This window comes from Lepidochelys olivacea (genome assembly GCF_965140295.1).
Source record: "Lepidochelys olivacea isolate rLepOli2 genome assembly, chromosome: 5".
Classification (NCBI taxonomy): domain Eukaryota; kingdom Metazoa; phylum Chordata; order Testudines; family Cheloniidae; genus Lepidochelys; species Lepidochelys olivacea.
The window spans coordinates 27019211-27046426 of NC_140415.1; the positions used below are offsets into that span (position 1 = coordinate 27019211).

General features: G+C 42.5%; 1 protein-coding gene across 2 annotated transcripts in view; it reads left to right on the forward strand.

The window, feature by feature from the left end:
- Positions 1-27216, forward strand: part of WDR70 (WD repeat domain 70) — a 272758-nt gene that overhangs the window by 98802 nt on the left and 146740 nt on the right. For both annotated transcript variants that reach the window (XM_084628341.1, XM_084628340.1), the window contains exons 8-9: positions 15966-16119; positions 20424-20500. In XM_084628341.1, coding sequence (XP_084484467.1) covers positions 15966-16119; positions 20424-20500 — 231 coding nt within the window. The remainder of the gene's footprint in view (positions 1-15965; positions 16120-20423; positions 20501-27216) is intronic.

Consider the following 27216-nt stretch of genomic DNA (forward strand, 5'->3'; position numbering starts at 1 on the left):
TTCCCAGGGGCTTGTCGACTCCTGCTCCGCAAGGGGTCCAGTTGAGTCCGGCCCGCTACCATTCTCTGGACTGTCATGGCCAGGACATTCAACTCCCCTCCACTCTGGAGATCTTTAGGGCAGTGCAGAACCTTATTTGCTTGATGGTACCACCTTCTCCAAGGACGGATCAGGCACCGGTGATAACCTGGCCACCTATTCCATCTAGGGGCAAGCTGGCATTGATGTCACACCACTCCCCGTCTCCTGCACGCCACTCCCTGACACTGGCCATCCATGTGGGGGAACTCCACCAGTCCCCAGAGGCTCTGCACCACTCCTTGGCACCACCCAGTGCTGCTCCTCTGTGGTCTTATTTTTGGAGACCTCTGAGTCCTGGGCAGAGTCCTATTGCTCAGATAGGTCCAACAGCAGGAGGTCTAGATCCTGGCGACACCGCCAGCCTCCTCCGGCGCCATGGCAACCACCAGCTTTGTAGCCCTTTTGAACTTCCTGGGTCAGAGCCTGGCATCGAGATCCAGATCGGTGTGAGTCGCGTTGGCATCCTTTGATCCCCCCGCAGCAGCTGGCACCGGGACTATCTCTGGTGACTATGCCTGTGTCTCCACCTGCCCCTCTGACCTCGGCACCAACGACCTCAGCACCGGCCATCACGGCACCAGTGACCTCAGCATCATCAGCTCACCAGCCCCATGAACAATGTGACACTCTCGGCGCCGAGGGCAGTGACCAAGGCCATGTGCTGGTGCTCTTGTCTTTGTCCTCCCCAGATGAGGCCATTGTGGGCACTTCGGTGGCCCCGCCCTTGGAGGATAAGGATAGTAGGGTCCTGCAACAGTTGTTGCGCAGGGTGGCCCAGGACCTGAGGATCCAGGCAGAGGAAGTGGTAGAGCATGCTGATCCAGTGGCGGACATCCTTGCTCCCTCTTGGCCCTCACGTATTGCACTGCCACTCATTAAAACCGTAAATGAGACCACAAAAACTTTGTGGCAGACTCTGGCCTGTTTGCCCCCTACAGCTGTGTCTGCGCCATCAAGAGCAGCCTGCAAGGAGGCCCTCATAATCTGTTTGCCTTCCTCCACCAAGGGTGGAGAATAAGTGAAGAGATGCTCATACCCCTTTAAGGGGACAAAATAGCGTGTCTCATGCCTCTTCGCTGTGCTCTGAAGATTGGGCCATTGTCTGCTGATCACTGTTACATGGGGCCAAGATCAAAGGCCCATATATAAAAGAAAGACTTAGCTATTCACGGTGGTTCTGGTTCTGAATATGAGGTAGTCATGAAGTTGTAGCCATGGGGAAAACCCAGTTGTAGGGTTTGAAAAATGGACACCTACCAGAGCCCGCAGTTGGTGTCAGAGTGACCTCAGGTAAGCTTTTTTTTTTAAAGCATATATGGAGGTTCTTTTAATGTTTTTAATGTTCTTTTTATAATTTTATCATTTTAAGAATGGATGTGCTTAGAAAGAGCTGTGTGGTAACTTGTTACTGCTAGCAGTTACACTATTTATCACGTTTGGAGAGAAAGCAAAGTGCAGACTCTAGCCTGTTTAGGTAGTCAGGCTTTCTGGGAATATCGTAGTATATGCAGGGAACTGTGCAGCCTGGAAAAACCTTGGTCAGGAGGGAGAGTGACAAGGGTCTCTGCCCAAGAGAGGTAACAGCTGGGAGCCAAAATTTTGGGACAAAATCAGAAACAATAAGGCACAAAATTAGTTGCATCCAGCAATGGACTTAAGAAGAGTCCATGCTTTTTTTGCCTCTGTTTTCACTAACAAGGTCAGCTCCCAGACTGCTGCGCTGGGCATCACAAAATGCGGAAGAGATGGCCAGCCCTCTGTGGAGATAGAGGCGGTTAGGGACTATTTAGAAAAGCTGGACGTGCACAAGTCCATGGGGCCGGACGAGTTGCATCCGAGAGTGCTGAAGGAATTGGCGGCTGTGATTGCAGAGCCACTGCCCATTATCTTTGAAAACTCGTGGCGAACCGGGGAAGTCCCGGATGACTGGAAAAAGGCTAATGTAGTGCCAATCTTTAAAAAAGGGAAGAAGGAAGATCCTGGGAACTACAGGCCAGTCAGCCTCACCTCAGTCCCTGGAAAAATCATGGAGCAGGTCCTCAAAGAATCAATCCTGAAGCACTTGCATGAGAGGAAAGTGATCAGGAACAGCCAGCATGGATTCACCAAGGGAAGGTCATGCCTGACTAATCTAATCGCCTTTTATGATGAGATTACTGGTTCTGTGGATGAAGGGAAAGCAGTGGATGTATTGTTTCTTGACTTTAGCAAAGCTTTTGACACGGTCTCCCATAGTATTCTTGTCAGCAAGTTAAGGAAGTATGGGCTGGATGAATGCTCTATAAGGTGGGTAGAAAGCTGGCTAAATTGTCGGGCTCAACGGGTAGTGATCAATGGCTCCATGTCTAGTTGGCAGCCGGTATCAAGTGGAGTGCCCCAGGGGTCGGTCCTGGGGCCGGTTTTATTCAATATCTTCATAAATGATCTGGAGGATGGTGTGGATTGCACTCTCAGCAAATTTGCGGATGATACTAAACTGGGAGGAGTGGTAGATATGCTGGAGGGGAGGGATAGGATACAGAAGGACCTAGACCAATTGGAAGATTGGGCCAAAAGGAATCTGATGAGGTTCAATAAGGATAAGTGCAGGGTCCTGCACTTAGGACGGAAGAACCCAATGCACAGCTACAGACTAGGGACCGAATGGCTAGGCAGCAGTTCTGCAGAAAAGGACCTAGGGGTGACAGTGGACGAGAAGCTGGATATGAGTCAGCAGTGTGCCCTTGTTGCCAAGAAGGCCAATGGCATTTTGGGATGTATAAGTAGGGGCATAGCGAGCAGATCGAGGGATGTGATCGTTCCCCTCTATTCGACATTGGTGAGGCCTCATCTGGAGTACTGTGTCCAGTTTTGGGCCCCACACTTCAAGAAGGATGTGGATAAATTGGAGAGAGTCCAGCGAAGGGCAACAAAAATGATTAGGGGACTGGAACACATGAGTTATGAGGAGAGGCTGAGGGAGCTGGGATTGTTTAGCCTGCAGAAGAGAAGAATGAGGGGGGATTTGATAGCTGCTTTCAACTACCTGAAAGGGGGTTCCAAAGAGGATAGCTCTAGACTGTTCTCAATGGTAGCAGATGACAGAACGAGGAGTAATGGTCTCAAGTTGCAGTGGGGGAGGTTTAGATTGGATATTAGGAAAAACTTTTTCACTAAGAGGGTGGTGAAACACTGGAATGCGTTACCTAGGGAGGTGGTAGAATCTCCTTCCTTAGAGGTTTTTAAGGTCAGGCTTGACAAAGCCCTGGCTGGGATGATTTAACTGGGAATTGGTCCTGCTTTGAGCAGGGGGTTGGACTAGATGACCTTCTGGGGTCCCTTCCAACCCTGATATTCTATGATTCTATGATTCTAAGAGGTTCTATAAATACATTAGGAGCAGGAGAAAGAAGGAGCGTGTACATTGACTACTTAGCAGGGAAGGAGAACTAATTATGGATGACACTGAGAAAACTGAAGAGTTTAATGCCAATTTCAAGCTTCAAAAAGATCTCACAAAACTAAGTGATTGGGCAATGAACTGGCAAATGAAATTTAATGTGCATAAATGTTAAAGCAATGCACACTGGAAAAAATAACCCCAACTATCCATACAATATGATAGGGGCTAATTTAGCTACAACTAATCAGGAGAAAGATCTTGGAGTCATTGTGGATAGTTCTCTGAAGATGTCCACGCAGTGTGCTGCGGCAGTCAAAAAAGCAAACAGGACGTCAGGAATAATTTTAAAAAGGGTTAGAGAGTAAGACGGAGAATATCTTATTACCTTTATATAAATCCATGGTACGCCCACATCTTGAATACTGCTTACAGATGTGGTCCCATCATCTCAACAAAGATATATGGGCATTAGAAAAGTAACCTTCTGGTTGCCTTCTAAGGTAACCTTTTCTAAAATTCCTCTTTATTACCCTGGAAAATTGGTGTAGTCAACTTGGACTTACAATAAGTGCCAAGAAGATTAAATGGTTTCATGTCAAAAAAGGGACAATAGGTAGTGTTGAATTGCAGCAGTGGTGAACTGTAGAACAAGCAGAATCTTAACTGTTCCATCAGGGCCAAGGTTAAAAGACGATGTGCTTTATCTACGAGTGCTGCATGGAAATTGATGAAATCCTGGACTGAAAAAACACTGTTTGGTATCGAAGTCAACATTTATCAAGCCAGTGTATGAACGGTGCTACTTTATGGTCTGTAGGCAGCGGTGGTAAATGAAACGGACATCAGACGGTTGGGGGCAGTAAAGATGAGAGTTCTTAGAAGGATGGCAAGTGTAAAGTCGAACAATGTTAAGACAGAGTTAGAAGGAGATAGGATGTGGAATTGGGATTGGCAGCAATCAAAAAGATTATGATGGTGGGGATGCTGCAGAAGACAAACAGATGGATAGGGTACCGAAAAAAATAATATAAGCACAATGAAGGTCAGTTAGGCTTATAGGCCAGTCACCGACTAGATGGTGGAACATCATATTAAGGGACATGACAAGTCTGGCCTTAATGGAGGAACAATCCATGGACAGACATGAATGGTAATGCTCTTCTGCTCCCTGTGTCTGCAAAGATGCTCTGAGTTAAGAAGAAATCTTTCTGGGTATCAGAGTTAGGCTGACTGGTCTGTAATTTCCTGGGTCTTCCTTTTTCCTGGTTTTGGAAGATAGGTATTATGTTCACCTTTCACCAACCATATGGGACCTCACTCATCCTCTTTGAGTTCTTGAAGATAATTGCTAACGATTCAGAGATTGCTTCAGCTAGTTTCTTAAGTACTTGGCATAGTTTTACTCTACAGTTTTAATTTCTTTATTTTATTATCCACGTGGGAAATGGCTTTGTCAGAAAAAAAAAATGAGTTCAAGCATTGTGCGTTCTGTCACAAACTAGACCTTTGTCTGAGATCAGCACATGACTTCTATTTGAAATTCATTGGGTTGTTGTTCCTTGTGTGCTCCCTTCATCCCTGAAGCATGCATCAAATAAGAATGTTGATAGAAAAATCTTCTTCTTTTTATGTAGTCTCCAAAGACTCCTTTTCCTGGATCTATATTTTTGATTTCTAGTGGATTATAACCCAAACAATTGAGTTTAAAAATAAAAAAAATAAAATCCTAAATCTTGGAAAAGGATTCTTAAGTCCTCCCTTCTGGCATCTTCAGTGTTAGAGTGCAAGAAGAATGACACAGTTAACCACTAATCTTGAGTCCAGCACAAAGATGATACATATATTTTACTATCTCTTGGGCCCTTTAGTGCTGAAAGAATCCTCAGATATATAGGTACTTGGAATAACTTTGGATCCTTAAATCTGTTCATTCATGTAAATCTAGTTAGATCCTGTTGGATTCTTCAATAAGAAATCTTCAGTTGTTTGCAAAGATAGTTCTAGAACTCAAATACTGTTTCATCCCTGTCAAGGCAGTGAGATTTTTTCCAGGGCCTCCTCTGAGCCTAACAGGACTTAGGGTATGTCTACACTACGAAATTAGGCCGAATTTATAGAAGTCGGTTTTGTAGAAAGCGGTTTTATACAGTTGATTGTGTGTGTCCCCACACAAGTGCTAAGTGCATGTAGTCGGCGGAGTGTGTCCACAGTACCAAGGCAACCGTAGACTTCTGGAGCGTTGCACTGTGGGTGGCTATCTCACAGTAGCCGCAGTTTCTGCTGTCCATTTGAATTCTGGGTAGAAATCCCAGTGTTTGATGGGGCTAAAACATTGTCACGGGTGGTTCTGGGTACATATCGTCAGGCCCCTGTTCATTCCCTCCCTCCCTCCCTCCGTGAAAGCAAGGGCAGACAATCATTTTGCGCCTTTTTTCTTGAGTTACCTGTGCAGACGCCATACCACGGCAAGCATGGAGACCGCTCAGGTAACAGTCACCGTATGTCTCCTGGGTGCTGGCAGACGTGGTACTGCATTGCTACACAGCAGCACTTAATTGCCTTTTGGCAGCAGACGGTGCAGTATGACTGGTAGCTGTCATCGACTTAGTCCTGGGTGCGCTTTTAATTGGGCGCCTGGGCAAACATGGGAGTGACTCAGCCAGGTCATTTCCCTTGTTTTGTCTTGTAGCAATTCAGTCCTACCGGCAGTGCACTGTCTTTTAACCTCCAGCCAGCAGAAGATGACGGCTAGTCGTCATACTGCACCGTCTTCTGCCGAGCACCCAGGAGATGATGATGGCTAGTGGTCGTACTGCACAGTCTGCTGCCAGCAAGATGTATAAAGATAGATGAAGTGGCTCAAAACAAGAAATAGACCAGACTTGTTTTGTGTTTCATTTTCTCCTCCCTCCCTCCTTCGCAGATTCTGGGCTCGGGAAACAAGCACAGACTGGTGGGACTGCATAGTGTTGCAGGTCTGGGACGATTCCCGGTGGTTGCGAAACTTTTGCATGCGTAAGGGCACTTTCATGGAACTTTGTGACTTGCTTTCCCCTGCCCTGAGGTGCAAGAATACCAAGATGAGAGCAGCCCTCACAGTTGAGAAGCGAGTAGCAATAGCCCTATGGAAGCTTGCATTGCCAGACAGCTACCGGTCAGTCGGGAATCAATTTGGAGTGGGCAAATCTACTGTGGGGGCTGCTGTGATGCAAGTAGCCACCGCAATCAAAGATCTGCTGATATCAAGGGTAGTGACCCTGGGAAATGTGCAGGTCATAGTGGATGGCTTTGCTGCAATGGGATTCCCTAACTGTGGTGGGGCCATAGACGGAACCCATATCCTTATCTTGGCACCGGAGCACCAAGCCGGCAAGTACATAAACCGCAAGGGGTACTTTTCAATAGTGCTGCAAGCACTGGTGGATCACAAGGGACATTTCACCAACATCAACGTGGGATGGCTGGGAAAGGTACATGACGCTCGCATCTTCAGGAACTCTGGTCTGTTTCAAAAGCTGCAAGAAGGGACTTTCTTCCCAGACCAGAAAATAACCATTGGGGCTGTTGAAATGCCTATAGTTATCCTTGGGGACCCAGCCTACCCCTTAATGCCATGGCTCATGAAGCCATACACAGGCAGCCTGGACAGTAGTCAGGAGCTGTTCAACTACAGGCTGAGCAAGTGCAGAATGGTGGTAGAATGTGCATTTGGACGTTTAAAAGCGCGCTGGCGCAGTTTACTGACTCGGTTAGACCTCAGCGAAACCAATATTCCCACTGTTATTACTGCTTGCTGTGCACTCCACACTATCTCTGAGAGTAAGGGAGAGATGTTTATGGCGGGGTGGGAGGTTGAGGCAAATCGCCTGGCTGCTGGTTTCGCACAGCCAGATACCAGAAAGGTTAGAAGAGCACAGGAGGGCGCGGTGCACATCAGAGAAGCTTTGAAAACCAGTTTCATGACTGGCCAGGCTACGGTATGAAAGCTCTGTTTGTTTCTCCTCGATGAAACCCACCACCGCTTGGTTCACTTTACTTCACTGTAAGCTAACCACCCTCCTCTCCTGCCTTCGATCACCGCTTGGAGAGGCAATAAAGTCATTTTTGCTTCACATTCATGCATTTTTTTTATTCATTCATCACACAAATAGGGGGATAACTACCAAGGTAGCCCAGGAGCGGTAGTGGAGGAGAGAAGCACCAGGAGAGGTGGTGGAGGAGGGAAGGACAAGGCCACACAGCACTTTAAAAGTTTACAACTTTAAAACTTATTGAATGCCAGTCTTCTGTTGCTTGGGCAGTCCTCTGGGGTGGAGTGGCCGGGTGGCCGGAGACCCCCCCACCGCGTTCTTGGGCATCTGGGTGAGGAGGCTATGGAACTTGGGGAGGAGGGTGGTTGATTACACAGGGGCTGTGGCGGCGGTCTGTACTCCTGCTGCCTTTCCTGCAGCTCAACCGTATGCTGGAGCATATTGGTTTGACCCTCCAGCAGCCTCAGCATTGAATTCTGCCTCCTCTCATCACACTGCCACCACCTTTCAGCTTCAGCCCCCTCTTCAGCCCGCCACCTCTCCTCCCAGTCATATTGTGCTTTCCTGCACTCTGACATTGTCTGCCTCCACGCATTTGTCTGTGCTCTGTCAGTGTGGGAGGACAGCATGAGCTCAGAGAACATTTCATCACGAGTGTGGTTTTTTTCACCTTCTAATCTTCACCAGCCTCTGGGAAGGAGAAGATCCTGTGATCATTGAAACACATGCAGCTGGTGGAGGAAAAAAAAAAGAGGCAGTGGTATTTAAGAAGACACATCTTCTAGAACAATGGCTACACTCTTTCACGGTAAACCTTGCTGTTAACATTACATACATAGCACATGTGCTTTTGTTCCAAGGTCGCATTTTGCCTCCCCCCACCACGTGGCTAGCCCCCCCCCCTCCATGGCTAACAGCGGGGAACATTTCTGTTCAGCCACAGGCAAACAGCCCAGCAGGAACGGGCACCTCTGAATGTCCCCTTAAGAAAAGCACCCTGTTTCAACCAGGTGACCATGAATGATATCACTCTCCTGAGGATAACACTGAGAGATAAAGAACGGATGTTGTTTGAATGCCAGCAAACATATATTGCAATGCTTTGTTGTACAATGATTCCCAAGTATGTGCTACTGGCCTGGTGTGGTAAAGTGTCCTACCATGGTGGGTGGAATAAGGCTGCCCTCCCCAGAAACTTTCTGCAAAGGCTTTGGGAGTACATCCAGGAGAGCTGCAAATGCCAGGGCAAATTAATCATTAAACATGCTTGCTTTTAAAACATGTATAATATTTTAAAAGGTACACTCACCAGAGGTCCCTTCTCCGCCTGGCAGGTCCGGGAGGCAGCCTTGGGTGGATTTGCGGGGGACTGCCTCCAGGTCCAGGGTGAGAAATAGTTTCTGGCTGTCGGGAAAACTGGTTTCTCCGCTTGCTTGCTGTGAGCTATCTACAACTTCATCATCATCATCTTCCTCGTCCCCAAAACCTGCTTCTGTGTTGCCTCTATCTCCATTCAAGGAGTCAAACAACACGGCTGGGGTAGTGGTGGCTGAACCCCCTAAAATGGCATGTAGCTCATCATAGAAGCGGCATGTTTGGGGCTCTGACCCAGAGTGGCCGTTTGCCTCTCTGGTTTTCTGGTAGGCTTGCCTCAGCTCCTTAAGTTTCACGCGGCGTTGCTTCGGGTCCCTGTTATGGCCTCTCTCCTTCATGCCCTGGGAGATTTTGACAAATGTTGTGGCATTTCAAAAACTGGAACAGAGTTCTGATAGCATGGATTCCTCTCCCCATATAGCGATCAGATCCCGTACCTCCTGTTCGGTCCATGCTGGAGCTCTTTTGTGATTCTGGGACCCCATCATGGTCACCTCTGCTGATGAGCTCTGGCCAGCGTGGCAAGCTGCAGGTGACCATGCAAACAGGAAATTGAAATTCAAAAGTTTGCGGGCCTTTTCCTGTCTACCTGGCCAGTGCATCTGAGTTGAGAGTGCTGTCCAGAGTGGTCACAGTAGAGCACTCTGGGATAGCTCCCGGAGGCCAATACCGTCTAATTGCGTCCACAGTATCCCAAATTCGACCTGGCAAGGCCGATTTAAGCACTAATCCACTTGTCAGATGTATATTAAGGAAATCAATTTTAAGAGCCCTTTAAGTCGAAAAAAAGGGCTTTATCGTGTGGACGGGTGCAGTTTTCCATCGATTTAACGCTGCTAAATTCGACCTAAACTCCTAGTGTAGACCAGGGCCTAGCCCCCATTCTCTTTTCCTGGGAAAGCATCCATTTCTGCTCTTGAGGATCAGATCTTTCAGATGTAGCCTCTACTCAACTCTGGAAATTCCCTAATTTTGGTCATCTTCTTACAGGTCTAAGTAGACTCTACTACTGTTGTTGAGATCTTGTTCGTGTACTTCTAAGTTCTGACTCTCTTGGCCATAAGAAGGATGAAGTTTTTTGAACCAGGATGTAATTAATCTGGACTAGAATTTGACCAGGACACCCAGGTTCACACTCCAGATCTTGGATGATGTGCTCTGGTTGCATAAGTCCCTTAGCTATTCACAGTCTTTGTACTTGGGTTTTCCCATCTCCTTGGAGGTTTGCTTATGTTTCTTTTGCTCCTTGGCCAACTATCTAGAAACGAAAAAGGAAAAAAAAATATTTCAGGAATCTCCCTTTTCATTCTTCTCAAGGAGAAAATAGTTTTGTGACTAAGGGAAAATATTCTTCAGGCTGCTTGTCTGATAAGCAGTCAAATGTCAGTGATATAAGTAAAGAGGGAGATGGTTTTTCCATTCTCTCCTCATCTCTTATCTCAGAAATAAGGCCAAATTTCATTTCCTTCATCAGTGTGGACATAGGCAACTTTTTAGATATTGGTTTTGTTTGGTTAGAGACTATTATGATTTATATTTTCTGTATTACAGTAACATCTAGAGGTTCTGGGATTGCGGACCCATTATTCTAGACACTGTATGACTACATAGTAAGATAGTACCATCCCTGAAGAATTTACAAGTTAAGTATAGAAGATAGAAAAAGGATGATGGAAGGGATTTATCCTCATTTTACAAATAAGTGCTTTTGAAAATGTTACCCTTATTTTTTGTATCTGTCCCATTTTCAAAAGTGACTTAGGAGCCTAAATGTCTGAGCCACTGTAATGGTCCTCGGGGTCTGGTTGGGGAGTGTGGCCTAGTGGTCATGGCCACAACCCCTGACTGCTAAGGGGGTTGTGGGGAGGGGAATCCAGGCCCTCCCATTCCACCGGCTCTGACCCAGTGCCCTTTGGGCTATGAGTAGTCTGGCAACCAAGGCTGTTTAAGGCTGTCCTCCCTGGGCCTGTTCCTCTCATCCCCGTCCCCCCAGGGATCAGCTCAGTCAAAGGCCTTCCCCTGGTGAGGAAATCCAAACCAAAAGAAGTAAGAGGGAGTTACTAATGTCCAAGGTCCACAGGATACTTCCCTCTCTGGTTGCCTCTTGGGTGGGTCCTTCCTTCCCTCAGGGAGGGCCCCTTTGGGCAGCTGTGTCAGAGCCTTCAGGCTTCCCTCTGCTTTGTGCTGCTGGAGCTGTGGGCTGCAGGTCTGCCCACCTCCAGCTCTGCCACCCAAATGAGCTAATTCCCTGCCTTTTAATTTCTCCACCAGATGGAGCATTTGTTGCAGGTGTGGTGGGAAAGGGCTGGCAGAGCTCAAAATAATCCCTTAACCCCTTGTTGCCCATTGTGGGGTTTGTACACCTGGTCAGTCACTTCAAGTAAGATTTTCAAAAGTGCCTAAGTGACTTGACAAAGGTCACACAGAAAGTCTGTGTTATATCTGGGAATTGAACCCCAATCTTTATGGCCCTAGTACTATGCCTTAATCACAAGACACTCCCTTCTCCTTGGCTAAACATCTCATCAACCATTTAAAAGAACGGGCAATACATTAAAGTGGAAACTCTCTCCTATGTAGGCAGCTCTCATTCTTGTTTTATTCCATTTCCTGTGAACTCTAGAGTCTTATTTTTGTACAATTATAGTTCATCTGGCAGCTATTGTAGCCTATTAACTTCTAGTTCAAGCATTTTCAATTTTTTTACAACCTACATTAGAAAAGATTCCACAGATAAATGCTTGATCTTAAAAAAGAGTCTTCTGTGATGTCCACAATAAATGAGTCAATGTTCATTTTCCTGTATCTGTCTTTTTAAAAAAAGTCTTTTAATGAACACAGATATTTATGTGAATAAACTTGAGTATCTGCTTGATTATATTCCTGTATCCTCCTTCATTCCTCACCCCTTTACCCTCCCTCATCCCCTTACCTCCACCTCAGGTATAGATTTTAAAGTCTTTGAAGGAAGGATAATTTTTAAATGTCTATAAAGATCCTACCACACTTTTTTGAGCATTAAAATAACTATCCTCCAATATTTGCTTTTATGATACTTAAGGCTACGATTTAAGCATGGGTATTTTTAGTAAAAGTCATGGACAGGTCACGGGCAGTAAACAAAAATTCATGGATGACTGTCCATGACTTTTACTATATACCCCTAACTAAAACTTGGGCATGGGGGCCACAGGTGCTCTGGGGAGGAGGTTGTCCGGGGCACCACAGGTGCTGGGAGAGGTGGCCCAGGACCCCGCTGGTGCTGGGGGTGCGGACTGGGCAGCGGCGTGCGGCCCAGGACCCCCACTGGTGTGGGGGGGTGAGGGGCGGGTAGTGGCACATGGCCCGGGACCCCTGCTGGTGCTGCGGGGGGGGGGGGGAGGGGGAGGGTTGGCAGGGCTGACAGGGGCTCCCTACCCAGCTCCACATGTCCCTGCAGCTCCTAGGTGGTGGAGGGGCCAGGGGGCTCTGCGGACTGCTCCTGCCACAAGTGCTGGCTGTGCAACTCCCGTTGGCCGGAAACCACAGCCAATGGAAACTGAGGGGGCAGGGCCTTTGGGCGCAGGCAGCGCGCGGAGCCCCCTGGCCCTCTGCCACCTAGGAGCTGCAGGGACATGCCAGTGAGAGCCAGGGAGCCCCCCACACCCTCCAACCCCTAGCCCGGAGCCCCCTCCCACACTCCACTCCCAAACTGCTGCTGCTGGCTCAGGAGCTGCTCGGGCAGCCCCTGAGTAAGCACTGGCTGCTGCAGAAGTCACAGAAAGTCACGGAATCTGTGACTTCTGTGACCTCGGTAACAGACTCGCAGCCTTAATTATACTTCATTAACATTAAACATACATATTTAGTTGGTAAGAGAATAAAATGTTAAACTTCCGAAAATAAGCATTATTATTATTTTATATATAATTTTCATTTTCCCCAGAGACAGTAATTTATTGTTGGGTAAGAAAGAGTTTGTGAGACAAAAAAGTTTCTCCTATCTCCTTTTCACAATTGCTATCATGCATAGGTAACCTGCCTCTTCAGAGTCTACCATGTCATCCTGTAGCTGCTTAAAGTATTAAATATGAGCATGGAGGCATGCTGAACCTTCTTTGTGGCCTGAAATTTGTACTTCTGACTATGAAGTAGTATTCTGGATATATTAATGTCCAATTTTTATTAAAACTCAAGGTTTGTAATGATTTGGCAGCAAGTCTAGATTGTAAAAGAGTGCCTTTGAAGTGATTTTTGGCTTTTGCATCATAAAACAAATGTATAGTTTTTTTCCAGAGATTCTTTGTATGCAAAACCTATGCTTATTTTAAGTTGCTGTTAGGAGAATTAAATACAGTTACTGTTAATAACTAACCCTGAGCTAGTGGATTTACAGTGGGGAAGAGGATCAGATAAGTGTTGCCACAGAAGGACATTGCCTCATGGACCATAAAATGCTAAATTAGTAAGTGACAGATTGCTTTCATGAGTTTTCAGCAAAACCTTAATTGTGCATTAATTTCAGTGATTTATTCAGCTTCTTTTAAAAGTAGGAGAAAAAAATACATTGTGTTGAATCAAAAGTACATTCTTTTCCATCTGAAGGAGGAAACCCCATAGACACATGAATACGTATTGCTTGAAAAATTTATCACAGGCTTAATAGCCAGAGGAACATACCTAGTTCCCAGAGGCTGCAGTGAAAGATTTTTATGCGGGGAGGAGGCAAGAGCAGAGGCTAGGGCAGTGGTTCTCAAACTAGGGCCACTGCTTGTTCAGGGAAAGCCGCTGGCGGGCCGGGCCGGGCCGGTTTGTTTACCTGCTGCGTCCGCAGGTTCAGCCGATCGCGGCTCCCACTGGCCGCAGTTTGCCGCTCCAGGCCAATGGGGGCTGCAGGAAGGGCGGCCAGCACTTCCTTCGGCCCGCGCCTCTTCCCGCAGCCCCCATTGGCCTGGAGCGGCGAACCACGGCCAGTGGGAGCTGCGATCGGCCGAACCTGCGGACGCAGCAGGTAAACCAACCGGCCTGGCCTGCCAGCGGCTTTCCCTGAACAAGCGGCGGCCCTAGTTTGAGAACCACTGGGCTAGGGAGACAGCTCCCTATTGAGAAACCCAGTCCCCAGTTGCTAGGGAGGATGTGAGGAGTTTTAGAATCATAATCTATTTTTTATCAAATGCTGAGCTAAGAAGATACTGAAACTATGTTAAGAATAGATATAGGTATCTCCACATGATAACTAATTGTTGTCTCATTAATGGAGTCCTTCCCACCAACTTGAAATTTATCCTGGCCACACTCTTGGAATTGCTCTTTCTAAGTAGCAAGTATTCATGACTTGTTTTATAGATTGATCAGCTTTATTCTGCCATGTAAATTTGACCCAGGATTTTGTATTGGGCACTACAGGAATCTATGTACCTTAGGAAGAAAGTTTCTTGGCGAAATAGAAAACTAAATGTAAAACTTGAAGCAATTTGGAGCTTATTTCTTAAGTCACATATCCTTGACCTTGCATTTTTGTCAGCAGTAAATTAATATAACAGTAGAGATAATTTCTGTTTTACTTGAATGGTTAATATAACAAGATCATTCTTTACTCTCATCCTCTAATCACTTTGGTGACGTTATTGTGGTACTGTGCAGCAGAAAATATTGCAGTCAGTGCTCAGTATTGTTTCCAGGTGCAATTACTTAGTATTTATTAAAACAAACTCTTCTTATACACACACATTTTGTGCATGAGGACTGAATTTAGCTTTGAATGTGTAAGCTGAAGGGAGGCTTATCCACTTCTACGAACAGCTGCAAGAACTTGTCCCTTAGATCAATGGCTCTCAACCTTTCCAGACTTTTGTAGCCCTTTCAGGAATCTGATTTATCTTGCGTACCCCAAGTTTCACCTGATTAAAAAACTACTTGCTTACAAAATCGGACATAAGAATACAAAATTTCTTCCGTTCTAATTTTGTTTGTATGAAATTTTAGTTTGTACTGACTTCATTAGTGCTTTTTATGTAGTCTGTTGAAAAACTAGGCAAATATCTAGGTGAGTTGATGTACTCCCTGGAAGACCTCTGCTTACCTCTAGGGATATGTGTACCTCCGGTTAAGAACTACTGTCTTAAATGGAACAGATACAAAATGGTGACCACAAGTTTGTTTGAGAATTGATTCCCATCGTACAGTATCCAGTGAATTCTTAGCTGTGTTCTGGCACGTATTCCAGCTCTTGTATTAATCAGCTAGAGGGCTTGGTTTGGGAGACGGGTCCTTTTAGGGTTTTTTTATTTTTCCTGAAAGTTATGCAATGGCACCAGTCCTTCTCCTTCTTTTCCACCTTTGTATACCAAGTTTTGTGCTTGGGTTAAAATCCACATTCACTTCCTTGTGAAACTTTGTTGCTTTTGATGTTTTGTTTTGTTTTGTTTGCACCCCATTATGGAGTTGCAATAGCAGTTTCATAGTTAAACTTTGTAACTAGTACTTCATTCTAAGATTTTTTTTTTAACATCTATTAATCCCCTACTATTGGTCTTTCGGATTGCTGTTGAAAACACAAGGAAAAAGGAGTTTGAACAAAAAGAAAAAGGTTTGTTTAATGTATCTAAATTTACACTTACCTTGAGCTAACTTAGGTGGACTAGGTAATCTTTCCTTCTCTGAACACCAGGTTCTCCTTTCAGCAAGGCACTGCTGTCTGTATAGAGATATCCAGAGATATGTATCAAGCCCCTCTGGCTGGGTCAGCTTGCCTCCCTTGATCCAGGGATCATCTGTACCCTGAAGAGACCTACCTCTTGTGACACCTATTCTACTGTTACCTGGAGTTACAAAAGTACCCTTTGATAAATATGTTTGTCCAAAAGTAAAATGTATAATACTCTGTAAATGTTATTATGTAGGCAATCAGGTAGGCACAACTCATGCAAAAAAATTTCTCTCGCTGCAGGCATAGCCTCTAATCCCTGCATTGAAATACTATAGATATACTATATGTTTATTTTCAGAGCATTTATGTTTTAAGGATTTTCTCACCTCTGATACATCTTCATTTTAAAACTGGCTTAAGGTAATTGTATTTAATGAAAACATATTTTGTGTTTTCTAATTTTTTTCAGTCACCAAATCAAATCTTTACAGTATAGCAGCACGGGGGATGTCATTCTTGTTGTGTCTGGTAACTCTCAAGCTAAAGTTCTTGACAGAGATGGCTTTCCAGTAATGGAATGTGTTAAAGGAGACCAGTACATTGTGGACATGGCAAACACCAAGGTAAGTTAAGAAACACTGAACTTTAAATTGTATTGTTCTATACTGGTATAGTTGTCTTGTACTTTGATTTAGGTTATTTATTGTTCTGGTGATAGTCCTTGATATAAAAACATTTTGTTCCCTTCCAAGCTTTCCGTATAACAGTGGTGGCAAAATTTACTGACCCTCTGAGGTGCATACAGCAATCTTTAGAAGTTCAAGAGCTGGGTCTCGGGGCTTCAGCCCCGCTCCTGAAGCATGGAGTCTCGGCAGGCACGCCCCACGGGGTTGAAACCCTGATACCCCTCCACTGGGCTGAAGCCAGAGGTGGTGCATGGTGGGGCACATGGGGTTACTGGCCTCCCTGATTTTTGCTAAGGTTTGCTGGTTCTTCTTAGTCACATGGTGCTGCTGAGCCCTCTCCCTGCATGGCAGTGGCTGGAGCTGACAAGCTGGGAGCTGTGGCCATGAGGAGAGGCAGTAGGAAACACCTAGGAACTGCAGGGAGCGCTGCTGCGGGTAAGGCGGGGGGACATGGCTGAGGAGCGTGACTCAAACTGTGAGGGAAGACGAATATTTATATTGTGCCACGCCGCCGCCCTCCCCTCCCCCCACCGCCCCCCCAGCAGGCTCCAGTTGTCTCTGGCAGAAGTCCTTAGCCCCACCACAGAGCAGAAGCCCTGAGCTCTCCCCTGCCCCCCAGTCTGGTAGATGCAGATCAGTTTTGTGAATAGTTTAAAATTAATAATTTAAGTGTAATGATAAAATCTACCACTCAGATTTGTGATAAAATTGCCTTATTTAGTGCTTGTAGGGCTGACTGCCAAGTAACTAGCCTAAGTCCTGTATTACTTGATGCTATTCATATCAGAACACTATTTCTTTTGGCTAGCAGAATGTGTATAAAGCCATATAACATTAACAGCTGTTTTGGTTCTTGTTTAATTAAAAATAATGCAGATTTTTTATCTTGTAAAGTTTTGAAACCTCACTATATGATGGTCTTACAATCAAAGTGCTAGAGTAGTTATGCTGTCATATTGACTTTTAGGTATTTGTTCCCTGGTAGTTTTTTTAAATAGTTGCTAAAACTGTCTCCATAATAATTCTTAAAAACAATCTGAAACAATTTCAATTTTAGTTTTGCAGGTGTGGTTTTTAAATTTTATGTAATATTATAGGAGTCCTTTGTTCTCTTCAAACTTATTTAATAAGCTTGTGCTAACACTTCAAACATGTCAAACTAACTAAAATACACAAAGGAACTGGATAAAGGCATTTTTCCCTAAAAAAGATAGTTTGCTTATTTTTTTCCTGGTCTTTTCTCGAAATCTTGTTTTTTGCTATAGAATATCAGTGGTTTAAATTCTGGTAAAATGTCCGCCAGCAGATATTTCCATCTTGAAGAAATGGGTCTGTCCACTCTCATCTTACAAATTATCTTTTATGAAAATACATTCTGATCCAGTTTCAGATCTGCTTCAAGGATCTAGTTATATTATTTAAAACTCTCCATGCATTAGACCGAAAGGTGACTCAAGAGCACTCTATTCCCACAACTCACTCCAACAGGGAGTGGCTGATACAGCTCAGGGTGAAACTTGTAGACCATGGCATTTTTGGTGAAGGACACTTGGCTGTGGAAATCCCAAGCACTAGAGATCAGAGTGAGCTAGAGTCTTGTCTCCTTGTCTGGGTAGATTGTTCCATACTTCCATGAATTAAGTGATGATACAGTCCAGAGAAACTTAAATCTTTAGGTGACTTGCCATCATGTGAGAGAGAAAAGACAAATGGAAGAAGAGTGACAGGAATAATTGAATTCAAAGGCACAAGTAATCTAGTAAAAAAAAAAAGGAACGAATAATTGTGTTTTGGGGGAAAATGGTGAGGGAGTGAACTGTAGGGTATATATTGAAGTTTTCCTAGCACTCTCAGTAACATTTAATGTAACAGGGTCAGGTTGTATTTTCAGCTCTGCCCCCGACTCTTTGTGAGCACCTGGCCCCTCACTCCAGGGACCCATGCCAGCTACTGTGCTGTTCCGTCCTTAGGGCTCAGCCTGTCTCAGTCCTTTCTTCTTCCACCTTTATATATAGGCCCAGATATAGCCCAGCCCTCTTTAATTAGCTGGATTGGGTTCACCTGCTCCAGTACAGGGGAGCTGAACTCAGCCTAGGCACAGAGACAGCTACCTTGTGACAGCACTATGAGACCCATGCACTCAGTGATGATTCTCTGTTTTATAAAAAGAAAAGGAGTACTTGTGGCACCTTAGAGACTAACCAATTTATTTGAGCATAAGCTCTCGTGAGCTACAGCTCACTTCATCGGATGCATACAGTGGAAAATACAGTGGGGAGATTTTATATACACAGAGAACATGAAACAATGGGTGTTACCATACAGACTGTAACAAGAGTGACCAGAAAAGGTGAGCTAATACCAGCAGGGGGCGGGGGGGAGGGGAAACCTTTTGTAGTGATAATCAAGGTGGCCATTTCCAGCAGTTTACAAGAACAGTAGGAGGGGAAATAAACAAGGGGAAGTAGTTTTACTTTGTGTAATGACACATCCACTCCCAGTCTTTATTCAAACCTTGGGTAAAGTAGGTAAAGTAAAACTATTTCCCCTTGTTTATTTCCCCTCCTACTGTTCCTGTAAGCTGCTGGAAATGGCCCTCCTTGATTATCACTACAAAAGGTTCTCTCTCCCCTCCCCCCCCTCTCCTGCTGGTAATAGCTCACCTTTCCTGATCACTCTTGTTACAGTCTGTATGGTAACACTCATTGTTTCATGTTCTCTGTGTATATAAAATCTCCCCACTGTATTTTCCACCGTATGCAGCCGATGAAGTGAGCTGTAGCTCACGAAAGCTTATGCTCAAATAAATTTGTTAGTCTACAAGGTGCCACAAGTACTCCTTTTCTTTTTACGGATACAGACTAACACGGCTGTTACTCTAAAACCTGTCTCTGTTTTATAGTTACATTTTGAGACCTATCAGCGAGTTTTTAATCTGTTTAATGTGTGCCATGTTAATTTTATATTCTAGTGTTCAATCAAAATATTGTGCAGAACTAGTCAAATGCCTTACAGAAATATGTCTATTACATCAACACTATTGCTTTTATCACTCAAACTTGTAATCGCATTACAAAAAAATCAAGTTAGTTTGATCAGACTTTTTTTCATCATAAACCTATGTTGATTGACATTAATTATATTCGCAAAAAGAAAAGGAGTACTTGTGGCACCTTAGAGACTAACCAATTTATTTGAGCATGAGCTTTCGTGAGCTACAGCTCACTTCATGCTCAAATAAATTGGTTAGTCTCTAAGGTGCCACAAGTACTCCTTTTCTTTTTGCGAATACAGACTAACACGGCTGTTACTCTGAAACCTGTCATTAATTATATTATCCTCCTTTAGGATCATAGAATATCAGGGTTGGAAGGGACCTCAGGAGGTCATCTGGTCCAACCCCCTGCTCAAAGCAGGACCAATCCCTAATTTTTGACCCGATCCCTAAATGGCCCCCTCAAGGATTGAACTCACAACCCTGGGTTTAGCAGGCCAGTGTTCAAACCACTGAGCTATCGCTCCCCCTTTAATTCTTTATTGATGTGCAGTTCCAATATCTTGCCTGGAATGGATGTCAGACTAAGGCCTATAATACCCAGGTCATGCTGTTTACCCTTTTTAAATCTTGCCCAGTGTTCCAAGACTCATTAAAAATCAATATTTAAAGTCCAGCAAGCTCCTCAGCCAGCTCTTTTTAAAAATCTTTCCATGCAAATTATCTGGACCCTGCTGATTTTAAAATCTCTAACTCCCCCAATTTATTATTGGAATGGAAAAAGTATCATCATCACATGTCATATGTCTACATGAACTGTTTTTCTCTAAATACAGAACAGAAATATTTATTGAACACTTCTGCTTTTTCTACATTATTTTTGATAATTTTACAGTTTCCATCTAGTAATGGATCAATACCATTGTTAGGATTTTTTTTGTTCTTAATAAACTTAAAATATATTTATTATACTGTAACTCTGCTGGCCATAATTTCTCCTTGTATATTGATTGTTTCGTATTTTAAAAAAGCATCCAACTTGATGGTTGTGTATTACATTATTGGTATGAAGGACTGTTATTAAAAGACGGTCCATTTTACGTACAAAATAATTGTCAGTAAGGAATATGGTTAATAGTGCAGGTTATTTTAGGTGGAGAGCCTGAAAAATGAGGGGAAAGTAAATGTCTATTTGAAAAATGTGTTTGCTGTAGAATTTGGTTCTCATGTTTTTATGTTTTTCCAGGGTCATACAGCAATGCTTAATACAGGCTGTTGGCATCCCAAAATAAAAGAAGAATTTTTGACTTGTTCCAATGATGGGTGAGTATAGGTTCATGTCAGTGCTAGAATGTTTTGGGGGTTTGTCAGCTTTTGCATTTTAGGACCTCCATGTACCTTCCCCAGTTATAACTTGGTTGCAAACAGTCAATTGTGAACTTGTTCGTTGAGATCTGGAAGTCAGTGTAAGACTTGTCTATAATTTGGCTTCTAGAAGAGTTCATTGGTTTGTCTTCATTCTTTATTTTTGTTAATATTATGGTGCTTTTGGTGATGACATAGTAGGAAAAATATATGGATGAATATACTGTAATATATTTCAAATTAGAAAAATGTAAAAATGAGCCCCCAAATGTAGTCATTTTCACTGAGTGGCTGGATGTCTCAATGGAATTGTAGGAGGGATGGCACAACCTTTCACTTCAAAGTCATAGGTTTGAATATGCCCCAGGTAGGTACTAATTAATGTTACCATTTGACTGCTGTCCAGTAGACAATTGGAAATGAATTTGTGGTCTCAGTCTTGATCCTAGTGGACAAGTGTCCAGATCACAAAAATCAGTGCTGTTTGGCACTAATTTACATCCTTCTTGGAACTTTAAGCAGTGAGGCCAAGAATTAAATGGGCATGGAGACTTAAATATACTGGTACCATTGGTCTCCCCAGTGCTCAGGACTGAGGGCAGTGAAGGAAGTTTGCATTGCTGCTTCCTTGGCTTGTTTATAATCTCCTTTGTAATTAAACAGAAGATTCTGGTAACCTGTGCCTTCAATATGGCACTTTTCAAAATGATAAAAGCATTGTATCAACACTACTCACCCACACCCTTCCCTCCCCCAGTGAAACCTAATGCTCCTTGTTGGAAAGTTCACACAGTTTGATGGGGAGAAAAGAAGGCATGTGTACCAAAAAATAACATTTTAAACTACTAGAGTTTTTTTAACTTACAGAAAATAAACAAAAGCATTGAAATCACATTTTTCAGTTCTTAGACAAAAAAGTAAAGCAAAAATTTCTCTGCTATATTCAGCTATATTTCTGAAGTGAAAGGATTTTAAAATGTTTTGTTTCTCTTGTAAACACAAAGGGTAGACAGTTTTACTGCTCTACCACTTTAAAATTCAGTACTTTTACTTAGCTGAACAGTTTGTAGATAGCGAAAAATAAATTAAGAAATTATGTACTCTCAAGACTGTCTAATTTTGTCTGCATAAATATATGCTCAGCAATTATACCAAATATGGATTCAATGGCTCTCCCGTGCTTAAATTGCTGTGAATTAAAAGGGTTTGGTCAAGTGAGTAAAATATAAACAATGCTATAAATGGATGTGTAATTATATTCTCAGAGACACCAAATGGCTGACATTATAAGAAAAGTATTTGAAACCATCTAGCAAACTTCCCATTTCCGTTTAGGCTAGCAGCAGTTTTCTCCAATATGTGGATGTGCCACTTTAAAAGTAACAATTGGCACTTAATGTTAAATCCGCAGAAAAGCTTTTATAGACTAAAGAACATCTTTTGTCAGGAGAAAATTTATTTTTCATGTTAACAAACACAACAAAGTGTCCATAACTTAAGCAAAAATTATTCTCAGACATTATCCATGCTGTAGGAAAGAAGAGTCTATGACAGTTTAGATAAAGTATGTGTTTATGAGGTCATCTGTTTCTGCAATATTATCACTTGAAAGAACTGAATATTTAGGAGATACAATTACTAATTTAAAGAGACTAATTCTTGTAAGTCTTGTTCATTAGTTTCACTGTTTGAAGGTTTCTTTAGTAAACAGGATTTTAAGCATATATTTCACTGTGGAGTAATGGCATGTATTATGCTAATGCATATTAGGTGAATTTCTGGCTTGATTGAAGTCAGTGGGAGTTTTGCCACTTCAGTAGGGCCAGGATTTCACCCACTGTGATCAGGTGGGTAACCTTCATGATTACAGTTTGTGTCACAGAATGGAAAGAGGAAGAATGGTGCTGAAGAAGTAAGAAAGAGGTCACTGCAGTCTTCTCCAGAATTAAAAAAATAATTACTATAACGTTTTTCTTTAGTGATTTCAGAAAGTTTTTTTTATTTGGAAAAATAATTTCAGGATCGTTGAAAAGATTGTGGAGCAAAGACACTTAGAGCTAAGCAGAGAAGTAGGTAGCCTCAGGCAGAAGCAGTCAAAAACTATGCTATTGGTTTGTGCATGCTAGAAACCATTTTTTCCTGAATTTTAAATGAAACCGTTATGGGAAAAAATTATTCTAATTACTCCAGAAAGTGACAATATTCGTATTTTCTCTGATTATTTTGTATTCATTAGGGCTGTCGATTAACCGCAGTTAACGCACATGATTAACTCAAAAAAATTAACCACGATTAAAAAAATTAATCGCAATTAACCGCACTGTTAAACAATAGATTACCAATTGAAATTTATTAAATATTTTTGGATGTTTTTCTACGTTTTCAAATATATTGATTTCTGTTACAACACAGAATACAAAGTGTACAGTGCTCACTTTATATTACTTTTTATTACAAATATTTGCACTGTAAAAATGATAAAAGAAATCATATTTTTCAATTCACCTCATACAAGTACTGTAGTGCAATCTCTCTTGTGAATGTGTAACTTACAAATGTAGGAGTTTTTTGTTACATAACTGCACTCAAAAACAAAACAATGTAAAATTTTAGAGCCTGCAAGTCCACTCAGTCCTACTTCTTGTTCAGCCAGTCACTCAGACAAACAAGTTTGTTTACATTAGCAGGAGATAATGCTGCCCGCTTCTTGTTTACAATGTCATCTGAAAGTGAGAACAGGCATTCGCATGGCACTTTTGTAGCCAGCATCGCAAGATATTTACATGTCAGATGTGCTAAAGATTCATATGTCCCTTCATGCTTCAACCACCATTCCAAGGGACATGCGTCCATGATGGGTTCTGCTTGATAATAATCCAAAGCAGTGTGGACCAACGCATGTTCATTTTCATTATCTGAATCAAATACCACCAGCAGAAGGTTGATTTTCTTTTTTGGTGGTTCGAGTTCTATAGTTTCCTCATTGGAGTGTTGCTCTTTTAAGACTTTTGAAAGTATGCTCCAAACCTCGTGCCTCTCGGATTTTGGAAGGCACTTCAGATTCTTAAACCTTGGGTCGAGTGCTGTAGCTATCTGTAGAAATCTCACATTGGTACATTCTTTGCGTTTTCTGAAATCTGTATTGAAAGTGTTCTTAAAATGAGCAACATCTGCTGGGTCATCATCCGAGATTGCTATAACATGAAATATATGGCAGAATGCAGGTAAAACAGAGTAGGGGACATATAATTCTCCCCCAATGAGTTCAGTCACAAATTTAATTAACACATTATTTTTGTAATGAGCGTCATCAGCATGGAAGCATGTCCTCTGGGATGGTGGCCGAAGCATGAAGGGAAATATGAATGTTTAGCATATCTGGCACGTAAATACCTTGCAATGCCAGATACAAAAGTGCCATGTAAATGCCTGTTTTCACTTTCTGGTGACATTGTAAATAAGAAGAGGGCAGCATTATCTCCTGTAAATGTAAACAAACTTGTTTCTCTTAGTGATTGACTGAACAAGAAGTAGGACTGAGTGGACTTGTAGGCTCTGAAGTTTTACATTGTTTTTGAGTGCAGTTATGTGACAAAAAAGAAAATCTACAATCTGCACTTTCACGACAAAGAGATTGCACTACAGTACTTGTATGAGGTGAATTGAAAAATAGTATTTCTTTTATCATTTTTATAGTGCAAATTTTTGTAATAAAAAATAACATACACTTTGATTTCAACTACAACCCAGAATACAATATATATGAAAATGTAGAAAAACATGCAAAATATTGAGTAAATTTCACTTGGTATTCTGTTTAACAATGCGATTAAAACTGTAATTAATTTTTTTGAGTTAATAATGTGAGTTAAATGCGATTAATTGACAGTTTGTTCACACAAGTGAATTTGCCTATGGCTCTGGCCTGAGCTGGTGTGTCATCCTCACAATGACATCTGTTTCTCTTTTGTGAAAATGTAATTGCAATTTTCAGCTCATTAGAATAGGAACAGAACTGGAAGTAATTGACAAACATCATCCAGCTGATGAGTTTTTTGTGTATATTTATATAATTAACATTACATTTTGGTTATGCTGAGTTTTAGCATAGATATACATGTGTGAATACACAAACATTTAAGTGAAGCTAATGGTATCATTTGGGTGCTCAGCACTTCTGAAATTAGAGCATTTTTGTACCTGAACCCCTCTGAGGAAATCTTGGGAAGCTTCATAACAGTAAAAGTAAGATTTATTCCCCTCACTCTTTCACAGAGCTCAAGTTCTTCCTTTCCTTCTCCTCTTTCTCTTCTCTCCCTTTTTCCCCAGTGTTTCTTGGAAGTTGCAGTTCCTGGACTCAAAGCTACAGGAACCGTCTACGAACTAACTTACAAACACAAACTGGGATAGGTATCTGTACTGAACTAGATACAACACACTCTTTCTCTTTAATTTTTACAATGTTTACTCTAAACAGTCACTTCCAAATCATCACTTGAGTCCAGTAACAGTTTTCCAGTTTTTTAGGCAGTCTCCTTTGTCTCACACTTCTCCTAATGCCTATAGAGGGAAGAATGAGACTAGGCAGTGAATCAGTTCCTACTACTATAGATTTTCCCTCATCACTATTGGTGTCATCGATGTTCTGCAGTCCAAGATAGAAGTGACCATTCTCCTTTTCAGCTTGTAGCTGATGAACTGTGGACCATCTTGAAATGTTCCTTTTCTTTCCATCTATTAATACAGTAGAATCTTGTCAGATTTCTATCATCTGCAAAGGACATGAATAGCTTGAACATCCTTTTCTGACTGTGTCACAGCTTAATGTGAGGAAAATCTCCAGTTTGAAACTAGTGAGGTTTAGCACTTTTCTTACAATCTATGTGCTGTCTAAAGAAAAGGAGTACTTGTGGCACCTTAGAGACTAACAGATTTATTAGAGCATAAGCTTATAAGCTCTAATAAATTTGTTAGTGCCACAAGTACTCCTTTTCTTTTTACGGATACAGACTAACATGGCTGCTACTCTGAAACCTATGTACTGTCTGTATTTCTCCTGTTTGTTCTTAACATGTTCACAAATAATTTCATTTGAAGGTTTAGTTGAAAAAGAGGACATGTAAGCCCTTGACAGGTAGTAAGATATATATTGGCATTGCATCCTCTTAACAGTTCAAAGGGTGATAAAACTTATTTCTGTGATCTTGCTTGTAAACTGATAAGCTGCAAACTTTCTTTCACCAGTTTGTTCATTCTTGACTAGACCATCATCTCTTAGATGATATAAAGAAACTGTTTTGTGTTTGATATCATTGCTGTTGAGATAGTATTGCATTTCTTCGGAGGTCAATTGTATTACACTGTCAGTTACCAGTTCCTTGGGAAATCCTTCTCAGGCAAAGACTGATGACATGAACTTAATCACTATTTCAGTGGTAACCTTTCCAGTGGTGTAACTTCCAGCACTTTTGAGTAATAGTCTACCATTACTATGGCAAACCTTTGTGTAACAGGATGATCTTCAAAGGATCCTATTATGTTGTGAGCCAGTTTCTCCTGTGAATAGTTGGGATAATCAACTGGTGTGAGGGATGTTAAAGGTTTTCTATGACTTATCACTGCTAGCACAAGCTGTGCAATTCTTGATTATTTCCTCAAATTGCTTGTCCAGCCCTAGCTGCCAGAAGTCTTGTCACAGTCATCTTTGAGTTAGACTCATCTCCAGAAGTCCTTCATGTTTCAGGTGAATTAATCATTCTCAGAAGTGTAGGCACAACAAGATGATCGGTTTTTGAAATCCATTTATATACAAAGAACAGCTCATGTGATATATGTCTGTAGGATTGCAGGTGTTCTGGTGTCATCATCCTGGAAGGCCATCTGCTAACTATATAAGTCTTTAGGTCCTGAAGTACCTTGTTTCTCCCATGTCTGTTGCCCACTCTGAGATTGTGATCACTCCTTGAGTTGTAGCAGAGATTTGTGCAACTGCAGTCTCTTTGTCTTTCTCTGTTGCACCCTCATGACAAGGTATGGGCAGGTGACACAGACCATCTGCAGTGGTGTTCTTGGCACCTGGATGATACATTGCCTGGAAATCAAAGTACATTAATTTAGTGGCCCATTTTGCAATTCTTGGAGTTGCTTGTCCAGAACCTCACATGATGATTAAAGCAGAGAGGGATTAAGATAAATCTCCTATCCCACAGGTAGGCTCTGAAGTGTCTTACTTCCCAGAAACCTTTTTCTCAGTGACAGAATAGGATTTTTCGGATTGGTCAGGGCTCTGGAACCAAATGCAATGGTTACTTCTTGTCCATTTTCTAGCTGAGTCAAGACGGAACCAAGACCATGATCACAAGGATCTGTTGTGACAGTAGTTTGCTTCTCAGAATCACAAGGGCTAAGAACTGGGCTGGTGGAAATTGCAGGTTTTGTATCGTTAAAGCTGTTCTTGCACACTTCATTTCATTCAAACCTCACATGACTTTCACTAGTTCTGGTTTTGGAGAGATCATATTTCCTAAATATGTCACTGTATTGGTATGGAAATGACATGTCTTCTTGCTGATCATCAAAGCTTTTCTAAATCCACATCCAGTTTCTCTACAGGTAGGTAACCTCTCCTTATTCAGCTATCCATGTACTTATTACACAATGTAGATTGCAGTTAT